The sequence below is a fragment of the Pezoporus flaviventris genome, unplaced genomic scaffold (assembly GCF_033815535.1).
Source record: "Pezoporus flaviventris isolate CSIRO_AGI_PZ_B2104156 unplaced genomic scaffold, CSIRO_AGI_Pfla_v1 ptg000007l, whole genome shotgun sequence".
NCBI classification, from domain to species: Eukaryota; Metazoa; Chordata; class Aves; order Psittaciformes; family Psittacidae; genus Pezoporus; species Pezoporus flaviventris.
Window position 1 is genome coordinate 42,531,440 of NW_026892555.1, and position 22,098 is coordinate 42,553,537.

The following is a 22,098-nucleotide window of genomic DNA, read 5'->3' on the forward strand; positions in this document are numbered from 1 at the left end:
TCTCTGGGCTTTTACCAGGAAAGTACCAGCTGTAGTGTTTTGGTTTTGTTAACTCACTTTTCTTTCCTATGAAATGGACTGAACAGTCTGTAAAGTGGCCTTTCTCCATAACTGTCCTGATCAGGAATTGATCCAGTGACAGTTCTGTAATAGTAACTTTGAAAATATAGTACTATATTATTATTACTCAATCTTTGAATATATTTAGCACCTCTTTTATGTAGGGAGCTGTACACTTTATGAAGTATGGTGGAGATGCCATGCTTGGCTTTGAGCACTTAAAATGAATGTGTCATAGGAGGCAAAGTTGTTCATGATTTTTAATGCTTTTCACAGTACAATAGTTTGACCCTTATACCTCATCCACATGCTAAAAGTTTTTCTATAAATGCTTATTACCTCTTGTCCTAAGAACAACTTAATTTGTTTTAATTGCTGTCTCTCATTGGGTTGTTTGATACGAAATTTAGGAGACTAGCTGGTAAGCTAGTAAATAAAAAGGTGATGTTTGTTATTGTATGATTCTCCTGCCTTAAATGTGAAGTTTGCTTGAGAAAAGAAAAGCTGTGGACATGGTTGTGTGTTCCCTAGGTATAGAAGAACGAGCAGAAATTCTAAGACTGCGAAGACGTTTCTTGAAGGACCAAGAGAAACTCAGTTTGATTTATGCTAGAAAAGGTGTGGCTGAGCAGAAAAGAGAAAAGGTCTGTCAATCCAAATAAGTTTAAAATCTTAAGTCCCAATGCCATTTGCAGTCTTGTATTTCATCTGTAGAAATAACTTTGTGAAGAAAGGGCAGGTATAAGATACTGATTGCTGCTTTAGGAGCTTTAGAAGGTTTTATTTGGAAATCATGCTATTTATGAGCTTGAAGCTAAATGATGTTACTTATCATGAGTGAAGAAAGAGCAGGATGGTAAAACTTCCAGTCTACCACTTAATGTGTATGAAGTGGTTTTATGTGATGGAGTCCCTAAAACTTATAGGAAGCTTTTTGCAGTTGTCCTACTGGAAAGTAGGAGCCTTAAAACTACAGTATGCTGCTGAAATATTTGGCAAACATTGTCCAGTATCTGAAGGTGAACTCAAAAATGTGGTACAGCTGATGGACTAACCCAAACAGGTGCATAGTTTTAAGCTGAAGGACTGCCAGTAATAGTCATTTGCTGAGTGTTTATCAAGACCAGAAAGTTAGTCCTACATGGGTTTCCTGATTGTGTTACATACAAATAAGAGGTTTGTGGTTTTAAGCTATGTAAGTTTTTCATAGGTTAATGTTACTAAAAATAACATGTAATGTCATACATAAATGATAGCAGTTAGACTAAGAGCAAAGGAGCCCAGGACTGAAAGCTCCCAGTTTAAGACATTTATAATTCTTTGCAGCTGCAGACGACTGTGTAAACAGAACTTATGTCTGGAAGAACCGCACAAACACCTATTTTAGCCAGTTTATATTTCCTTACAGGTTAAAGCTACCATTTCATAGAATCATAGAATATTTAGGGCTGGAAAGGCCCTTAAGACCATCTAGTTCCAACCCCCCTGAACAGCCCCACCTTTCTGAGCCTGTCTTCATAAGGGAGGTGCTCCAGTCCCCTAATCATCCTCGTGGCCCTTCTCTGGACTTGTTCGAACACTTCCATGTCCTTTTTATGTTGACACCAGAACTGCACACAGTACTCCAGGTGAGGTCTCACAAGAGCAGAGCAGAGCAGAGGGGCAGGATCACCTCCTTCGACCTGCTGGTCATACAGGATACGGTTGCCTTTCTGGGCTGCAAGCGCACACTAAAGCCGGCTCATGTTCATTTTCTCGTCAGCCAACCCCCCCAAGTCCTTCTCTGCAGGGCTGCTCTGAATCTCTTCTCTGCCCAACCTGTAGCTGTGCCTGGGATTGCTCCGACCCACGTGTAGGACCTTGCACTTGGCGTGGTTAAACTTCATGAGGTTGGCATCAGCCCACCTCACAAGTGTGCCAAGGTCCCTCTGGATGGCATTCCTTCCCTCCAGCGTATCAACCGAACCACACAGCTTGGTGTCATCGGCAAACTTGCTGAGGGCACACTCAATCCCACTGTCCATGTCAGCGATGAAGATGTTGAGCAAGGCTGGTCCCAACACCGATCCCTGAGGGACACCACTCGTTACTGGTCTCCAGCTGGACGTTGAGCTGTCCAGCCAGTTCTTAATCCACCGAGTGGTCCATCCATCAAATTGGTGTCTCTCCAATTTAAAGGACGTAGTGTGGGAAGTGTTGAACACTTTGCACAAGTCCAGGTAGATGACATCAACTGCTTTACCCCTGTCCATCAGTTCTGTAGCCCCATCACAGAAGGCCACCAAATTGGTCAGGCAGGATTTCCCCTTAGTGAAGCCATGCTGGCTGTCACCAAACACCTTGTTGATTTTCATGTGCCTTAGCATGCCTTCCAGGAGAATCTGCTCCAAGATTTTGCCAGGCACAGAGCTGACACTGGCTGGTCTGTAATTCCCCGGGTCATCCATTTTCCCCTTCTTGAAAATGGGGGTTATATTTCCCTTTTTCCAGTCATCAGGAACTTCACCTGACTGCCATGATTTCTCAAATGTGATGGACAGCGGCTTAGCAACTTCACTTGCCAGCTCCTTTAGGACCCGTGGATGGATCTCATCAGGACCCATGGACTTGTGCACATTCAGATTTTTAAGATGGTCTCGAACCAGTTCCTCTCCTACAGTGGGTGCAAGGTCTTCATTCTCACAGTCCCTGCCATCTGCCTTCCAAGAATTGGGTGCTTTGGTCAGAGCCTTTGCCAGTGGAGACCGAGGTAAAGAAGTCATTCAGAACCTCAGCCTTCTCCAAATCCTGTGTAGCCAGTTCTCCTGAGAGCTTCCTGAGGGGGCCTACATTCTCCCTAGTCTGTTTTTTGCTATGTACCTGTAGAATCCCTTCCTGTTACCTTTAATACCTCTAGCTAAGTTTAATTCTAACTGGGCCTTAGCTTTCCTTAGCTGGTCCCTAGCTTCCCAGACAACATCCTTATACTCTTCCCATGCCACTTGTCCTTGCTTCCACTTATTATAAGCCTCAATTGAATTTTCCTCAGGAGCTCCTTATCCATCCAAGGAGGTCTCCTGGCCCTCCTGCTGCACTTCCTTCTGGTTGGGATGCAACACTCCTGAGCTTGTAGCAGGTGATCCTTGAATATCAACCAACAGTCTTGGGCCCCTCTGCCCTCTAGGGCTGTATCCCATGGAACCTTCCGAAGCAGATTCCTGAAGAGGCCAAAGTCTGCTCTTTTGAAGTCCAGGGCAGTGAGCTTGCTGCACGCTCTTCTCACTGTCCTGAGGATCTCAAATTCGAGCATCTCATCATCGCTGCATCCAAGGCTGCCCTGGGGCATCACATTTCCAACGAGCCCTTCCCTGTTGGTGAGCACGAGGTCAAGCATGGCACCTCTCCTTGTCGGCTCCTCTATCACTTGCAGAAGGAAGTTGTCTTCCACACAATCAAGGAACCTCCTGGATTGCTTGTGCCGGGCCGTACCGTCCTTCCAACAGATGTCAGGGTGGTTGAAGTCCCCCATGAGAACAAGGGCCTGCGAGCATGAGGCTTTTCCTATCTGTCTATGGAGTGCTTCATCCGCAGGTTCTCCTTGATCAGGTGGTCTGTAACAGATCCCCACAGTAATGTCTCCCATAGCTATATTCCCTTTAACCCTGACCCACAAACTCTCTGTGGACTGCTCACCTGTCCCCAGACAGAGTTCCGTACTCTGTCAGTTGTACATGTCCCATCAGTAGTAACAACAATGAAACTGGGCCCCTCCTATGCCTCCATTACAGTGATGGGGGGGATGCCTTAAGATCCTTCAACATCCCAACACTTGCTGAGTTACTGCTCTGCCTGTGACTGTACTTGAACAGGGTACATCTCCTGAGCCTACCTAACTCAGAAGATACAGGGGAGCAGGAGTCTTGCATCCTGGTCTTTGTAGAGAAGCAAGGTCTTGCTTAGACTGAAATTTATCTCTGCTACTCCCCAACAACTCTCTTGTGAAGGGTACTTCCACACAACCCGTCTCTCCCACGATGGTTCCTGACTGCAAGCTAACACTTCTTTCTAATTATACTATAGCTGGGTCCTGCAGAGAAAAACAAGAGTTCTTGCTGCTTCACTTACCACCATCACTGATTTCTTCCATGACTTACATTTTGCTTAACCAGCATGCCTCAGATTTATTTAAATGACTGATCTTAAAAGACTAAAGGCAAAAGAGATCTCATATCTTCCCTTCAGTGCTTTTTTATTTTCTTTCAAGTTACAGGTAGCTCACAGTGGCTCTTCATTTGAATTCTCTGTATTTATTCAGGAAATTAACACATGGGAGTCATTACTTTTTCCTTGTTTTGGAAAACCAGAAGGTACTGTATAGGGTTTTGTATGTCAACATGACAATAGATACCATCCAGACGACATAAACTGCTTTTTCATTTCTTTTTCCTGGAAACTTAATGTCATTAATTTCAGTAGAAGTGTTCACGAGAGGGGCCTTACCGGAGTTATCTCACAGACATGCATGGGCAGAGAAGTGCCAGATTTACAAAGTGTCACAAATAAGTTGTGCAATCCCCATTGTCTCTTTTTTCCTGGGCCAGCAACATTAATTGGAGGACAAAACTCATGTGTAAAAATTCTTCATTTTTCTCTCTCCTCATACAACCCAGAAGGCAATGGGAACAGGTCTTCGGTATTAATGTATTATTCCACAGGCATTCAATAAAACAACCTGTAAACTTTCTTTTAATTAAAGAACTTTAAAGCTGTTTAATTAAACAACTTTCTTTTAATTAGGATTTAATTAGGATTTCCCCTTATTGAAGCCGTGCTGGCGGTCTGTAACAGATCCCCACAGTAATGTCCCCCATAGCTGTTCTCCCTTTAAACCTGACCCACAAACTCTCTATTGACTGCTCACCTGTCCCTAGACAGAGTTCCATACTCTCCAGCCTATCCCTAACATAAAGGGCAACTCCCCCTCCTCGCCTGCCAGGCCTGTCTTTCCTAAAGAGCCTGTAACCTTCCATTCCAACACTCCAGTCATAGGAGCCATCCCACCATGTTTCTGTGATGCCTGTTATATCATACCCCCATAGACGTGCACACATCTCTAATTCCTCTTGTTTGTTCCCCATACTATGGGTGTTTGTATAGAGGCATCTGAGCCGAGCTCCAGCTGAAGCCGGCTCATTGGCTGGAGAAGCTGGAATATCTCTACATCACTCCGAGCATTTATTATAGGTGCTGGCAACTGACTGGGTGTGTTGGGATGGAATGATGCCCCGCTCTCCCAACACATCTAGTTTAAAGCCTCCTTGGCCAGCCTGGCAAGCCCCCTACCAAAACCGCTCTTCAGCTCTACCAGCCCCCAGTAGACCTGGCCTTGTAAACTGAGCCCCATGTTCTAGATACCCAAACCCCTGACTATGACACCACCCTTTTAACCATTTATTAACCTGGCCAATCCTCCTAGCTTTTTTGAGGTCCTCCCCTGTATCCTGAAGAATCGACTTAACGACTGTCTGAGCTCCAGAGCCCCTAAACACCTCTCCCAGGGATCTGTAGTCCTTCTTTATGTTCTCTGGGCTACTGCCCTCTATATCACTAGCACCCACATGGACAACTAGAAGTGGGTAAGTCAGTGGGACTTACTAGACCAGGTAGCCTCTCTGCAACATTCGTGATCTGAGCCCCTGGTAAGCAACACACCTCCCTTGAGAGTGGGTCAGGCCGACAGATGTGTGCCGCTGCTCCTTACAAAGTGGAGTCCCCTACTACTATGACCAGCTGCTTTTTGCTGTCAGCACCAGTAGAGATCTTCTTTACCAGTGCATCAGCCAGTTGTTCATGTTGTCAGTGTGTTTCCTCCTTAGCCCCACGCAGAACTGCAGAGTGATTCTGTGTGGGGACCTCAGATTTAGGAGGAAGCCCCTTGCTTTTAATTGTCGTCTTTCTCCTTTTTTTATTGTTTGGGTTTTTTTTGTTACTAGTTCCCAGCTTCCTGGGTTAACGGCCTCCGTCTTTCCTGCATGAGCTACGATGGATGCTTGAGGCCACTGTGCAGTTTGGGCCTGGAGCAAGCAGTCTGGCTTCCTCTCAGCTTGCTTAACATCTTTTAGCCTATTGACACTATTTCCTCCCACTCTGCAAGAAAGAACCTGTAAATACATTCTGTATGACAGTCTAAGGTACAACCAAGAAACCCCTGTGTAATATTCCACAATAAAGGACCATAGGAGACTGAATTCTCCCAGGACCCCTTAAACTTTTAAAGAGATTTGTTGAACATAAATGCACACAGAACTCAGTGGCTTGCATTAATACTGTACCTGGTGGGGCAAAACAGGAAAAAGTAAGCAAAAAAGTCTTTGGAAACAGCTTTTATAATGTCTTAATTTGTCCCAGCATTTTTCTTTTGCAAGCTTTTTGAAGATTATTCTTTTGAAGTTAGGTAGAAGAAAAATGGGCTCAAACAGGAAAATCACAAAAGGTTTACGGAAAAGGAAGAAATCTTCAAGCTTTCTTCTGTTTCCCTCTTCTACCAATCTATGTACCTATACACCCACTGTCTGTTGGATTACCTGCTAATAACAGTAGTTAAAATCCCAGCATCTAAACTTGACCATTTATTTCCTTACAGCATATAAGTGCTATGAGAAGGAAGAAGGGCAGAGACAGGTTTTGTCTATATCTGGTAGTAGTAGCTGTTTTTCAATTCCAGTGTATTTCTGCAAGCCTCAGCAAAAGGCAGGGCAGCTATTTAATAACTGCAATTTTCAACAGTTTTACCATGGTTTGGTTCAAGTTCAGGGCATCAGTTCTACCAGGTTCATCCTTCTTCCTTCTCCTCCCCATCCCACTGTGTGAAATAAAACACACTAGCTTTAGGGACCTCATTTTACTTTGCACCTGGGTCAGGCTGAGAACCATCGTATGATGGACTGCTGTGGTTCAACTGGTAGGCAGTAACTTTTTAAACCAGAGTAGCTCACTAGCTGTCAGTCATAATCATTCTCTTTAAAAGTGACTTAAATACTACCCTGTATGGAAGCAGAAACTACAAGGTGTTAAATGTTAATGGCTGAAGTAAGTCTATGAACAAGACTTTGGAGTTCTGAGTTGACTAAGTTAATCTGGGTTTAACCATATTATGGCTCTATAGAAAATGTATTTGTTAATTAGCATGACAGAACTTATAAAACATGTCAGAAATACCTGTGCCTATTTTGTCCTGTCTAGATACAGGACTAAGTAACACAACTGTTATTTTTATTAACATGAGCAATGTGTTTCAGGAGATGAAATCTGAGCTGAAGATGAAATACGATGCCCAGGTTACCTTGTACAGAAGTTACCGAGTAGGAGACCTTCCTGACATCCAAATTGAATACTACAGTCTCATTGCCCCTCTGCAGGGCCTTGCCCAGGTCTGTCTGCTTTTCAGAGGTCACTGGTCAAGTTTTCTGTTATTGTGAGGAAAATGACATTGAAAAAAGCCTTAAAAATATCAGATGGAACCATCTGTCTGCACAGACAGTCTCATCTGTCTGTGTTAGCTGCCTCAGTGTTAGGTCATGGTCCTCTCTCACATTGATGTTTTCTGTTTTTTCCTGAAACCCTCTTCACTGGCAGTAGTGTCCCTAAGATGGTATCAGGTGTCTGATTCCTGTAGTGGTGTCGTGGTTTAAACCCAGTCAGGTAATTCGTTCGCTCACTTCCCCCCCTTTCTTGCCCTCCCCCTGCTCTCGGAGGGACGGAGAGGAGAATCAAAAGAATGCAACTCCCACGGGTTGAGATAAGAACAGTTTAGTAACTAAGGTATAACACAAATCACTACTGCTACCACCAATGATAATAATGATAAAGGAAATAACAAGGGAACAGAATACAACACCTCACCACCCGCTGACCGATAACTTGCCCCCCAAGCCCGACCAAGCTCCGACCGATACCTTCTCCAACCCTGCAGTCTCCCAGCCCTTCCGGCTAACTCCCAGTTACATCCTGGGCATGACGTGCTGTGGTATGGAATAGCTCTCTGGTCAGTTTGGGTCAGGTGTCCTGTCTCTGCTTCCTCCTGGCTTCCCCTCCTCCCTGGCAGAGCATGAGGCTCACAAAGTCCTTGGCCAAACCAAAACATCTCTATCAGCTCTGTTCTCGAGCCGAAAGTCAAAACACTGCACTGCACCAGCTACCAAGGAGGAGAAACATGACTGCTACTGGTGAACCCAGGACAAGTGGAAACTGTGAATATGTGAAAATTGTAAATTTCCTCCTTTTCACCAATACTCTGACCTGAAACCTACATTGTCTTGGAGGTTGTTTATGTATAAGAATTAAGATGGGGTTTGAATGGGTAGTACAGTAATTCCTAGCATAGGTGGGATGCATGCCAGACTAATTATTCCACTCCCAAAGACTGTCCACATAGGGATTAGGTACAGGGTGGGTCATATCTATTGAGTTTTATTTATTAGTTTATTGTGTCACAGCAAAATTCAGTGGCCTTATTGCTTTTGGTGTAATTTGCAGAAAGATCCAACATTTGCCAAGCAGCTCTTCAGCAGTTTGTTTTGTGGAATTTTTCATGAGGTAGAAAAATCTAAAACTCCTTCTGAGAAAAAAGCCATCATCCAGAAGCTGCTGAACAACTTCAATAATTTCCTGAGTATGAGCCTGTCTTACTTTCCACCATTCATTGCCTGCATCCAGGTAAATCCTGCTATATGGCATGAAAGTAACTTGAGTATAATGTCTTTGACTGTGTGATAAACCCAGTGGTCGTGAAGGTTAAATACTGTTATTGGAATTTAGACGGAGATGGAAAGAGAATTGTTAATCAAATGGATATTTCAAGTGATTCTTGTTAAGGTGAACAAGGTAATTTATGCCTCTGAAGTGATTTTCCAAGGCTTCTACAATTTCTGATTTGTAGAGTTTGAGTCACCTTTTAAAGTTCTAATTGCATCAGCAACAAGAAGAGACTTGATTTGAAATTAAAGGCACAAGAACAATTGAAAGGGATATGTGGGTGTGGTGCTTATCTCCCTGTTTCTGGGAAGTGCTTACTGATGGAATACTTTGATGTCTTGAGGATATCAGTAGCAGTTAGAGTGTTTGTTGTTAGCCTCTTACTTATTTTTGAAACTTTGGCCCTTGAAGTAGTTGTCTGCGGGTTTTCAGTAAGGAGGGAAGGATTCACTCCCACCAAAGGGCAAGTGGGTGCACCACAGCCGTTTCACTGGAAAGAAAACACAAGCCTTTCTGCTATGGGAACATACTGTGCTATTGAAACGGATTGTGAACTTCATGTTTTACCCCAGTTTTCAGGGTGCTTGTCCAAGCACCTGTTACATACCCGTTTTCATTATGTTTAACGTTTCACATCAACTGTGTTGCATCTGATCTGTAGCTCTCAAAATAATCTTTGAGTGGCAGGTGATGTCTTCTTTCTGTTATGGAAATCTAAATAGTCTGTGACAGTAGATGTCATTTGTAATACAGGAGGAGTGTCTGGTTTGGACTAGCTTTTTAAACAATGACTTTGCTTCTTAGTACTTGTATTTACACATCTGAGAAAATATAATTTCTTGTTTACTTTTTTTCTGTGCAGCTGCATGAAAGGTCAAATGCAATGGGGATTTTTCTGGCCTATCTTGGTATTTTTTTGAGCCAGCATCTCACAATAGCTATCTGTTAATATTCCCTCTAGGCGTTCCATTTGTTGGTTCTCTGTCTTGGTAATGTTATTTGTGTTGAATTGTGCTGTCTGTTAGAGCTTATTAATAACACTGTTGTGTTAGCTACTTTCTTTTTTTTTTTTCTGGATAAACGTAAAAAAAAGACTCAATAGGTAAGTTACAATTAGTCAAACATGTCATTAGTCAAGAGTGATAAGAGCATCTCATTACCATCCCCATTCAATAACAAAAGAGCAGCAGCACAAAGGCAAGCCTCAGCCTGTGTAATTTAGCATCCTGCATAACAGTGAGAGGAAGTCTTTTCGACAACAGGGATTAGAGTTTGTGTTGATCAAGGGAGAGGGTGAGTCTTGGCACACAATGCCAAGGCTATCATTCAGCTCACAAAGGCTGTCCTAGTGTCCTGGCCATTGGAAATACAGCTTCTATTTCCTATATGCCAACAGTATGAGAAATACGGGCTTTTTTCAGAAACACTTCCTACTTTTGGCTCCTTGGCAGGTTCAAGTCCCATCAAGAGAGTAACTTGGTGATAAAAAGAGTTGGGTTTGCCTACAGGTATAATCTTAAAATTTAATATGGGGCTCTGGTATTGGCTTTCAGGTCAGATTGAAAACCAGATGAAATACTGAGAAAGAAGTTAACTCCATCACAAAAGTTTACATAGACTCCATAGTGATACCTGGCCTCTGAAAAGCATGTATTGCCTTATAAATACCGTAGCTGTCAGGCCAGTTTGGATGCCATTCATCCTAATCTTTAAACACATGGTGCAAATAAAGTGCATACAGAGCAAGAAACAGTCCCTCTGCTTTCAAAAGATAAGTTAATGGTCACAAAAATGCACTAAATAGATATCTCATTTGATGTGGGATGATGTCTGTAAATTGCGATTTTATATTCATTCTGTGGACATTCCACTACATTTACACAATTCTCACACTTTTTCCTAGGCGTCCCTGAGAAAGGGCTTATGGTCTTACCTTAGCCAAGCTGTTCTTACGGTTTTAGATTGTGCAGTTGTCACTGTGTCCCTGACATAACCCCTAAAAGTCTGCAGTCAAGGAATGTGTGCCTGTACATAGAAGTGTCTGGTGCACATGCTATTTCAGCTGCTAGTTGAAATTGCCTGAACAGCAGGTGAACTGTGTGCTTAAACCCTTCATCAGGAACCACCTTCCTGAGCTCCGTAGCTCAGGAAGCTACAAGAAGCTGTTTGTTTTTTTTTTGTTGAGTACAAATTTATTGGTGTGAGAGTCTCAACTATACAGATTGTGTAATGAGTTTGCTTATGCCAGATGCCTATTCTGCAGGGTTTGTGGTGGCTGCCATTTATCAACCAAGTGTAGCTTGGTTGTTCTCACAGTCTCTTGTTGCAGTTTCCAAATAGCAGGGGTTTTTTCCCCACTTAGTATTTTTGAACATACCATGTTGCAAGAATCAAACTTTAATTTTTATCCTAAAACTTGGTGATGTTTTTCGTAATGAAAAAGAATTTGCAGTGTTTAATTTTTATAATGTTAAAAATTTTCTTTTTTTCTCTCTGTTTGGTTAAGCTATTATTGCAGCTTTCCTTTTGGTTCTTAAGTGGAAAAAAAAATTGGCTTTAATAAACTCATATCTTGCTTTCTTGATATATTTACCTGTATTTGGGGTAATTGAACTATTTAAAAGAACCTTCAGGTGAAGAAGAATGTTTATCCCTGAAAATGAGGTTATTCTGTATTTGGACTAATGTTAAATATGGTAAAGATCTGTTAGGAATATTGTCATGCCTTTAAATCAGGCAGAACTAGATGAACACAATACTAAATGAATCTAAAAGGAAACAGTGGTATGCTAAAACTGGGAAAGTGTGTGGAAAGAAAGCCTCCGGCTCAGAGTAGACATTGTGGTTAATCTTGCTTTTCAGCTTATGGCAGAAACGCACCACTCAGTATGTTAAGTGAAATGCGCTCTCCCCCACTGCTCATGTGTTTCAGTTGAGAGAGTTGTCCTGTGCCCTGAAGACAGATGAAGTAGAGGAGTTATTCTCTACGGTTCTCTGTCCAAGCAGCAACAGCACAGAAGTAAATTATTCCAGTTGGGGACTTGGAGATTTAACAGCTTATTTCCAAAGTTTGCACTGTAAGAAAAAAGATACCAAATACATGATCTCTAAAAGGTAACTCAGCATAGTTTCAGACCAGGTAGATGCTTGTTGGTTTGTTTTGTTTTATTTTATAGGAAATAAGTTACCGGCACAGAGAGCTATTAGAACTGGATTCAGCTAACGTGAGCACGAGCTGCCTTGCAAGTTTACAGCAGCCGGCGGGCATCCTTCTTCTGGAGCACGCCCTGATGGCTCTGTCCCCTGTGGAGGAGCCCCCACCCAAGCGGATGCGCGGGAGGACAGAGCTTCCCCCAGATGTGATCAGATGGATTGAGCTTGCCAAGTGAATTCTTGTTTGAGATAATTTACTCCCATTTAGGTTTGCTTTGTGACGACCTGTGTCTTTATGGCTTATGGGATTTCTTTTTTAGTCTTTCCCTCTTTGAAAGTTAGATATGCTTTTAATTTCTTGTCAGCTAATTACTATCTTTCAGTTAGAGCAGTTAGACTTAACAGTTGTGCACCCTGATGATGCTATCAGACTGCTGAAAAACATATTGTTCATAGCTTTTCAACTGCAGGAGTTTCCACAGTTCAGGTATTTGCCTGCAAGATGAAGTTTCTCTATTTAAATGTATATTTCTGATCTTTAATATAAGAGATATATTTTTTTAATTACAAGCCAGTAGTATTACTGCCTAATGAATTATTATTTCTTTAAATGGCTTATGTGTGCATTGATACACTTCTGTTCAACCAATTAAAGTATTTCCTTTTTCAATTTTGTTAGGCTTTACCGATCTCTTGGAGATTATGATGTCCTTCGTGGCATTTTCAGTGGTAAGATTGGGACTAAGGAAATTACACAGAAGGCATTGTTGGCAGAAGCAAGGAGTGATTATGCTGAAGCAGCTAAATACTATGATGAGGTAAAAAGGCAGCAAGATTTTATTGTTTCATAAATCTCTTGCGACTTAAAACTAGTAAGTCAAAATTAAACATTTTGGGAGCAGCATGTTGTTTAGAATGTTCTTGTGTTTTGTTTGATTGGTGGTTCACTCTGCAAAGGCATGAGAACAGATAAGCAGTCACAATAGAGCAGTAAGCATGATACTACTTACTGTTTGTTACAAAGCTTCACATCTGCAATCACCTAGACAGAGAAGTAAAACACCGTGTGCACACTGCCACCCCAAATGAACAACTGCTAGTGTTCATGGCAAAGAAAATCTGGGACACAGTGGGTAAAAATGAAGAAGGATCTCTTTAACCTTCTTTTAAAGTCTTTGCTCTTTAAAAATGCAGGTTTAATAAAGATGGCTATGTGAAATGAATTTCTGTGTAAGTACTGATAAGCTTGGATTTTCTGCATTTAATGTTGCTGACACATTCTGGTAAACGGGTAGATATTTTTATGAGACTTAGAATTGAAACTAGTGTCAGATTCCAGCTGAGAACTTTCCTCCCCCTCAAATTCATTCCCTAGGCACTCTCTAAAGAAGACTGGCAAGATGGAGAGCCAACAGAAGTGGAGAAGGACTTCTGGGAACTTGCATCTCTTGAATGCTATGACCACCTCACAGACTGGAAGTCTCTGGAGTATTGTGCTACCATTAATATTGATAGTGAAAAACCGCCAGACCTGAGCAAAACATGGAATGATCCATTTTTTCAGGTTTTTAGAAATAACTTTATTGATACTACACTATTTTTATCTCTGCAAGAATGTCCTACGGTAATGTAATTGTGGGTGGAAATCAGTTGTTATTTGGATTACTTTACTGTGGAAACTACCACTAATTGACGCAGTAACTTCTGCTGTTTTTACAACGTTTAGTTTTTACCTTGAGTCTATGGTTGATTGTGTAGGATCAGCTTGTGTTCTTGCAGTGTTTTTGTTGGTTTTATCACTTCTATTTGTTTCATGTTTTAAGAGTTACCAAATCGCTGGATTTGAAACTGGTAGAATTTGCTAACAACTTCTGGAGCCTATGGGACAAGGCTGCTGTGATTTGTCAATAAATTGAAATTTGTCTGAAGAAATACATTTAAGAATACTGTTCAAATACTTACCTGATCTGTCCCCGATAACATAAAAAAAAAAAGGTATCTAATACTCAATTCCTATAAGTAAAGACTATATTTTTACCTTGTAGGAGATGTATTTGCCCTATATAATACGCAGTAAATTAAAGTTACTGCTCAGTGGGGAAAATGACCAGACTTTGTTAACTTTTATTGATGAGGCAATGAAGACAGAACAGAAGAAAGCCATTATAGAAATGCATTACAGCCAAGAGCTTAGTCTCCTTTACATCCTGCAAGATGATTTTGACAGAGCTAAATATTACATTAGCAATGGAATGCAGATCTTCATGCAGGTAACAGTTTCTGCTATCTCTGATATGATTTTTTTTTGTATAAACTTCAATTCACTGCTTGCAATGATGAGGGGCGAGCCAGCCAGTGGAATGTGTCATCCCATTCTAATTTGTTTCATTTTGATGATTTCATCTATTAGACATTTTTCAAAGTAATTGTGCAGATTAATAGCAGTTTTCTTTCATTCCTCTTTTCAGAAGCCTCCTGGCCCCAGAACAAACTTGAAAAGAGTATTACATTCAGAGGTTACAATTTCCATCCATTACTAAATTTTTATTAGACTGTAGGACTACCCTAAAACCTAGGGTAGGAACTGGAGCTAGAATATACCTCTATGCTTGTCCAAAGCAGAGTTGCTTTCAGATTACAGACTATTAAATTACTTGGAAAAGATTTAGTTGTAGGGCATAATATAAAGCAGCATCTCATAAATAGCATGTAGAGCACTGAGTAGAACCATGCTGTAAATTCTGTATGTGAAATCTTCCATTCTCTCCCTTTCTTTTCAGAGCTATTCCAGTATAGATACTTTGTTATACCAAAGTCGGATGACCAAACTGCAGTCTGTACAAGCTTTGACAGAAATACAGGATTTCATCAATTTTATGACCAGGAGAAGTAAACATTTGTTTCATTTTCCCCCCTCCCCTTAATCAGCTTTCATTGTTAAATAATCACAGTTTCCTAAAATTTGAATGGCTGTTGCCACACCTGGATTACCAAACTCCTGTTTGAAGGAGCATAAGTCTGGAATTACTTCCAGTTGTCCTATTGACAGTAAGAACTGCTGCAGTTCTGCAGGCTTGAAGATACTTCTGTGTCCTATTGCAAAGTTTTATTAGCCAAGCTATTGGGATAAGAGTTAAGTATCTCATTTAAAAGTATAAGTAATAGTTTTAAACTAAGATTTTTTTTTGTTGTGCCGCTTTTGTGGCAAATAGTAGTTAGCAGAGATAAAAGATGGGTGTGGTATATATGTTATAGCTCTTGAGGTAGGCATGAAATACAAATTTATGATCATAAACTGAATTATATATTAAATTCAGTTTACATTTCCGCTGTCTTCCAACATATTCCCATACGGAAAAGTACCTATAAAGTGGTGATTCCCAATAACAGTTGACACTGATGTCCTTATTGAATTTCCTGTGCTTTAGCAGTAAACAAAAGGCATATGATTACCAAGTAGTGTATTAAATGCAAGTGGGTTGTTTTCTTGCAGTTTTCTGATTTGAATGTCAAGACTATGTTTGGTTTAGTCTGTCTTCACGCTGTTTGGATTTAGATGCATTTAAAGTATTCTTGATTGATTTCTAGGTAATTTAGCTTCACAGGCTTCCCTTAAGAGACTTCTCAGAATTTGGACAAGCAGATATCCAGATGCTAAAATGGATCCTATGAACATCTGGGATGATATCATTACAAATCGGTAAAATTACATTCTTGGGTTAGTTTTAGTTCTGTCTGCCTGTTTTGTTCTGAAAGATGCTTTTTTGTAATGCTGCTGCTGTTAATCTAATGTATGACTTTTTTTAACCATTGTTGTAGCTTTATCAGTGTATCTGTTTTTTGTATGACTAACTTGTGGTGAGAAGCAAAAGGAGGTTGGGAAGTGGCAAGAGAATAAATCATATTTTGATAGTAAAACATAACTGTTAGTTTAGGGTTTTTCTTGTATCACTGTAGCATCAGTGCACATGCACTGTGCAAGTTCGCCCACTTCAGCAGCTCTTGAAAACACCCACTTGTAATTGAGTACATTAGCCACAGTTAGCTCAATGAAACACCACCTAAAAAGGGCAGTGTGTTATAAATAAAGATACTAACCTATTTTACAGGCAGTTCCAAAGCTAGGGAGTGTACAAAATAAGCCCAGCCCTGTCACTATCAGTGCTTCGTGTGTTTATAGGAAAGTTAATGACCAGTGCTGTAATTAGAGATGTCTGCTGTGTGACTGTTGCTAGAAAGAACAAAGGTTCTCCAGAGATTAGCTCCTAAGAAGCTGGAATGCTTTTTTGAGTCTGAAGTTTTCTGTCCTCCCCATGGTATCTGTCATCATCCAAATCCATTCCTGAAGTGCAAATTGAGATTCTTTCTCCTTTCCTGGAGGACAGCTTCTTCAACAGCTTTGCTGATACCCAGCATGCTCTGTAATTTATTTTATTATCTCTTAGTATCAGGGAAGCATGACTTACTGCAGTTAAATATTAGGCAAAATACATAGTACGGCTTTCTCCTTTACAAAGTTTCAAAACATTTATGAGTTAAAGGGTTGTCAGTGTCTTAAACACACATATGCTTTCAGAAAACCTTTATCTCATCTTAGATTGGTGCCAAATGATGTTCCAAACCCCACTCCAGACTACAGTGCTATCCTCTGCATTGAATAACAGTCTACATAATGAAAATGCTATTAGATTAAATAGGACTGATTGTAGAATGAAGATGATTTAGTATTGGTTCATGGCAGTTCCCTTTCAAAAGTAGATTATAGTCTCTGGTCTTTTCTGCAACACAAATGTCAATGTTTACATGTGTTGGTGTGATACACATTTGAATTGCAGGTTGACATAAAATACAGCCTGCCATGCTATGTAATTGAGACTCCTGTTTGTACTTCTGACAAGTTATGGCTTGGTGAACTGAGAGGTTGTAGCTATGATTTTAAAAGAACAACCTAAGAAAAAATTCCACTCTGTTATGGACATTTTCTAATACTTAATCATGCCAATTCAAGATCCTAGAATGCTCTTGGGGTCAACCTGGCTCTGTTATAACTTTCCAGACTCTGAGGACTATGTTTAGCCTTTGCCAAAGGTGATTGCTATAGCTTCCTGGTTTTTGTTAGCTTTGTTTACGGTCAGGTAGATCAATTCTTTTGAATGTTCATTCGCTTGGATGCATACCAGGGTGATTTGTACTCCTGTTGTCATTGTGCAGGTGTTTCTTTCTTGACAAACTGCAGGAGAAACTTCTCTGTGATCAGGCCAATGATAGTATGGAGGTGGATGAAGAATATGGTGCTGGGGAGCAAATGGAAGTGGATCAACAGGGTGAAGACATTTACTCAATGATTAAAAGCTGCAAATTTAACATGAAAATGAAGATGATAGAAAGTGCCAGGAAACAGGTGATTGTACTGTCTGGAAGCTTCCTGTTTTTTTGAGAAAATATGTAGAAACTATAGCTGGGAAAGCCTCTTAGGTGGTGTTGGGCACCTTTTTGCCAGAGCAGACCTTGTCTCTTTGACCCTGCTGCCCAGAGCATTTTGAAAACTCAAGAAAGTCAGTTCCACAGTGAAAGAAAAGAAATGGATAAATGTTAGTTACAAACTTGTCAATAATGTGTCATTACTGGAAATGTGCCTGAAGACCCCTTTGATCCGCAGATGGTTTCTGGCACTCTAAAGGCCAGATAAATAAAGTATTTTAAATGCTTCAGTCTTAATGGAAGGGATGCTTGCAACCAAACATTACACTTGTCATTTACAAATAATCTCTTTTGTACAAGAAAACAAATTCAGATTGAATCAGTGGAATTTAGTTAGCAATGATGAAGAATTTTATGATAGTATTTTTTATGGTTTTTTTAATGCTGTTAGTTTAACACATACCTAAAGTACTCAAGCTGAGTGACTTGGGTTTGGATTTGGCTGTTAAAATAACTGAAACATAACCTTCTTTGATGGTGGGCCTTCGGTGTTTCAAGCTTGAGACAAGATGAACAATATTGAAGTCAAGGTTTCCCTTGTCTGAAATGCTGCAGAAATCTGCAGTCACTGACAAGACTTTATTTTAAGCACTGTAATAACCAAATATAATGTTATAGCCGTGTTGAGTGACTCTTAAAGGAGTAATGAAAAATAAGATTTCCTTTAACGTTATTTACATGAAACTTTTCATCAAAACACAAAGTGATTTACTTGATGGTATTATAAACCAAGTTACATTCCCAGTATGTGTTTGTACTGCAGAACAGTTAATGCCTGTTTAGTCATGCAGATAGAATTATTTTCATTTCCTCAGTTTGTCCCTCTGTTCTTCTCATTTTCTTCTCAAATTGCTCCATTAGCACAGATCTGATTTTGAATGAGACTCGGCAAGCAACGGACCTCTTTTCATCTTACACCTTTGCTTGTCACACCTAAATCTTCTCATCCTTAATTTTGTTGCAGAAAGGTTTTATTTCCTCTTCAGGTACATTATGTGAAAATTTTGTCTTAATCTGAATACAGAACAGCCTCTCGGTTGCCAAGAAGCTTCTGAAAGACCTACGCAAAGAAGCCAAAACAAGGGAAGACTGGCTGGTGAGGTGGAATTATGCCTTTTGCCGCTTTACACATAGTTGCAGCCGGAACCAGAGTTGTCCTGAACGCGTACTCTCAGTGTTAAAAACCATCTCCCTGCTTGGTAACGACCTTCTCCTTGCTTCACATTGTTTATTATACAAAGCTACTTTGTTGTCAAATTACCAGCTTTGTTTTTGAATTCCAATAGAAGATACCAAATCGGACTATCTTTGCAAGAACATAATGGCCTTCCGAAACCAAAATCTTCTTCTGGGTACTACATACCACATCATGGCAAATGCTCTTAGTCAGGACCCAAGATGCCTGGAGCAAATTGAGAAAGAAAAGGCTGGAAAAATATCAGCCCTGTCAGAGGAAAGTTGTGAGCGTCCTGAAAAGGTATATGAGAGGGAAAAAGCTTTTTAGGTATTTGAGTATTATAATCACTGCTTCAGTAGGTACTGATAGATATGGATAGATACACACTGCTGTTAGCAGTGATTTATCCAGGAACACCAGCTAGGGAAGAGGGAGGGGGGGGAAGCTGTAATTGCTGTTTTGTCTACATTTTGCTCTACTGAAGTTCTGCACCACTGTAGCTTTTTTTAATTGAGAGACTTACGTGTTTCTCTGTTCCTGCAGTTTGTGTGGAGGGGAAAAACCTAGTCGTAGCACCTGCATGCAGAGTGGCAAGACAAAGCTTGGCAAGATGATCCTCAAAAAATGCCTTTATTTCAGTTGAGCATTTCTGAGCTTCCTCATGCTGTCAGACTCTTACTAGGATCTTTATAATACTGATAACAATATTAATACACTAATTTTACCTAAGCAATTTTAGTGATAGAGGGTTTTAAAACAGAGCATATGCAGGTCATCTTTGCCTGTTTTGGGGAGGTGCACATTTGAAGAACACAGTGACAGTCCGTGCTGCATCTGAAATCATATGTGTTGTCCCAGCACTGACTTCTTGTCTCTCAAATTAGTTGAGTAAGAATTTGAAATACCACTGTTGACTTATTTCTATTAATTGCTAAAGCCACAATGAAGACCCTTAGATACAAACTATATGAGTATAAAACAGGAAAAAATTATTCTTAATTTGTGTTTTTGTGGTAGTTAAAGAAAAGCAGATGAAGAAGAGGTTCCTGCAAGAAAAATTTTAGGTTTTCAGGTGTAAAGAAACTCAAACAAAAGCTTAAGCTTCATTTATTAGCAAATTATTAACAGAATTTTCTTAAGGAAATCTAAAAGATGAGCATAAAAGGTCTTCTGGGTCAGATTGGGATACCAGATATTTCTATAAGACTAAAGAACCTTAGCCTTATTTTAGCTTAGTATTAAGCAGTACTCTGACCCTGGTAGTTTCCCTCCTCCTACCTGAAATTCAAACTATTTAATTTTATTTACAGCATTTTGCAGTTGTTCCAGCTTGTTCTGCAGCAATTTTATATATTATTTAATAACTACAATATCCACAATGTCTGAGGTTGGTAATCTTGTTGGGAATATGAGAACATATGTACTTGATTTATGAACATTCAGTTGTAAAGGATCTTGTCAAGTCCTTCATTGCGTCAGCTGCATTAGAAACATATGATCAGTATGACAATGTTTGCAGTAGGGAAAAAGACATCAGATTTTAAATAGCTTGATGCATGATTTCTTATTTTTTTTAACACAAATTCTAACTGTTAATGCAGATGTTGTAGATACAATGTCTTAATAGGAAAAAAATAACATTTTTTATTATGTTTTCTGTTAACTGTTTGCAAAACCTCTAGTAACTTTCTTTGCAGTTATAAAAATTACACATAGCATGTCCAAAGTCTAATGTAAGTTAAAAGTGTATTTTATATTTTCCCACTGGAAAGTCTGGAAATCACTGCTTGATGTAATGTCCCTGTTTTTCTTTTCCTTTGTATTAGCTGCTCAAAACATGTAATACAGTTAAAGTTTTACCCAGTCAAGATTTGCAAGCAAGCTCTGGTTTCAGAAAGAATTGTTGAATACTACTTGCTAACATGTCTTTTTTCTTTCCCTCTTATGGTTGAATTTCAGGTATTGACAGGCCTGAACAGAAAGGCTTTTCAGTGTTTCAGCAGTGCTGCAAGGAAGTCCGAAGAAGAGGTGCAGTCCCACTCCATGGAACGTGTAGATGTGACAGGAGTTATTGATGCTTATATGACCTTGGTTGGTTTCTGTGACCAGCATCTGCGTAAGGAAGAAGAAAACTCACTTGGTGAGTCAGGATTTCTCCTAAGCATGTGAGGTGGATTTATCTATGATACGTGACTTTTTGTGATAGCCAGGAGATGTCCCTGAGCCACGCATCTTGAATTTAAATGGAACAGTTTGTCCTCCAGTTAGTCAGTTTTTATATTCCCTTCCCCCCCCAACACTATTAGTGATAGCTTTAGTACTAGTGAATCACTCCTAGTCTCCCTCTCACTTGTTACAAATGTATCATACCCAGCAGATGTTTCCCTTATTCCTTCCCAGACCACAGCAGTGCTGTATTTAAAGCCAGCAAGATACCAGGAATGATGCAGCTTCCTGATAAAGATAATCCTTGCAGTTCCTAAGTACATGTGTTGCAGATGCGTGCAGTTTAAACAGATGGGAAGGAGAACAAAGTAAAAATACGATATACACTGAAAATTCTGAATTGTAAAGATGAATGTTCCAGATGATCAAAGACAAGTGATGGTGTTTCTGATAATTCTTGTTTAATGTCTCTTGGCAGAAATTAACACTGCAGATCTACAGCTATTCCCAGCTATTGTGGTGGACAAAATGATAAAAGCTTTAAAACTGAACTCCAGAGAAGCCAGGCTGAGATTTCCTAGACTGCTGCAAATAATTGAAAGATACCCAGCAGAGACATTGGGTCTAGTGACACGAGAGGTTAGTTGCTTCCATTTTTCTGGCAGCGAATATTGCTATAAATCAGATTTAAAAGGGGTGGAGGTTGGATGGATAGAGAGGTTAGACTGGTAAGTTTTGCTTCAGGTAAATCAGATAAATTTTATCCCATCCTTGTTCCTTGTCTTTTCTCTAACTTGCTGAGTCTAATTCATGTGGACAGGAACTTTTTTCTTTTCATTTCCAAACATTAGTTTGAGAACTGCTGGAGAAAAACCGCGTTGTGAGTTTGTTGGGTTTTTTTCCTTCAGAGCAACCTAAGTGGTCTGATAAAGGTGGTTAGTGTTAGGGTGTGGATCGTAATCTTATTTCCGTGGGCTGTTTCCTGTATGCAGGGAGGCAGCAGCATTTCCAGACTCACTTTCCACATCTCCCACCTCTTACTTCAGAAGTCACTACAGCTTCTTCCTCCTTTGTATTTCCCACTTCCTCCCTTCTGCTGCCCATCCTTCCCTTGCCATTCGACCGCAGGATACTGTGAGCCATGCTTACCTTCCCTGCTGTCATAGGACAGATAAGCTGAGATGTCTGTGACTCATGCCTGTATCTGCCTCAGTCTGCCTGCCTTTTCAAGCCCGTGTTATTGTGCTGGTGTTCGCAGAGTGCCAGACACTGTCAGAGGAAGAACTCAAGACAGAAACATGGCTTAGTTATCCCCAGAAACTGAGGAA

The 22,098-nt window shown here is 40.4% G+C and overlaps 1 protein-coding gene across 1 annotated transcript in view; it reads left to right on the forward strand.

Moving 5' to 3' along the window:
* Positions 1–22,098, forward strand: part of PRKDC (protein kinase, DNA-activated, catalytic subunit) — an 81,949-nt gene that overhangs the window by 48,218 nt on the left and 11,633 nt on the right. Inside the window, exons 60-73 of the mRNA XM_061448523.1 lie at positions 592–704; positions 7,338–7,469; positions 8,575–8,754; positions 11,970–12,178; positions 12,626–12,764; positions 13,322–13,510; positions 13,992–14,216; positions 14,727–14,835; positions 15,535–15,646; positions 17,158–17,347; positions 18,452–18,626; positions 18,714–18,904; positions 20,564–20,744; positions 21,249–21,409. Of these exons, the coding sequence (XP_061304507.1) occupies positions 592–704; positions 7,338–7,469; positions 8,575–8,754; positions 11,970–12,178; positions 12,626–12,764; positions 13,322–13,510; positions 13,992–14,216; positions 14,727–14,835; positions 15,535–15,646; positions 17,158–17,347; positions 18,452–18,626; positions 18,714–18,904; positions 20,564–20,744; positions 21,249–21,409 (2,306 nt within the window). The remainder of the gene's footprint in view (positions 1–591; positions 705–7,337; positions 7,470–8,574; positions 8,755–11,969; positions 12,179–12,625; positions 12,765–13,321; positions 13,511–13,991; positions 14,217–14,726; positions 14,836–15,534; positions 15,647–17,157; positions 17,348–18,451; positions 18,627–18,713; positions 18,905–20,563; positions 20,745–21,248; positions 21,410–22,098) is intronic.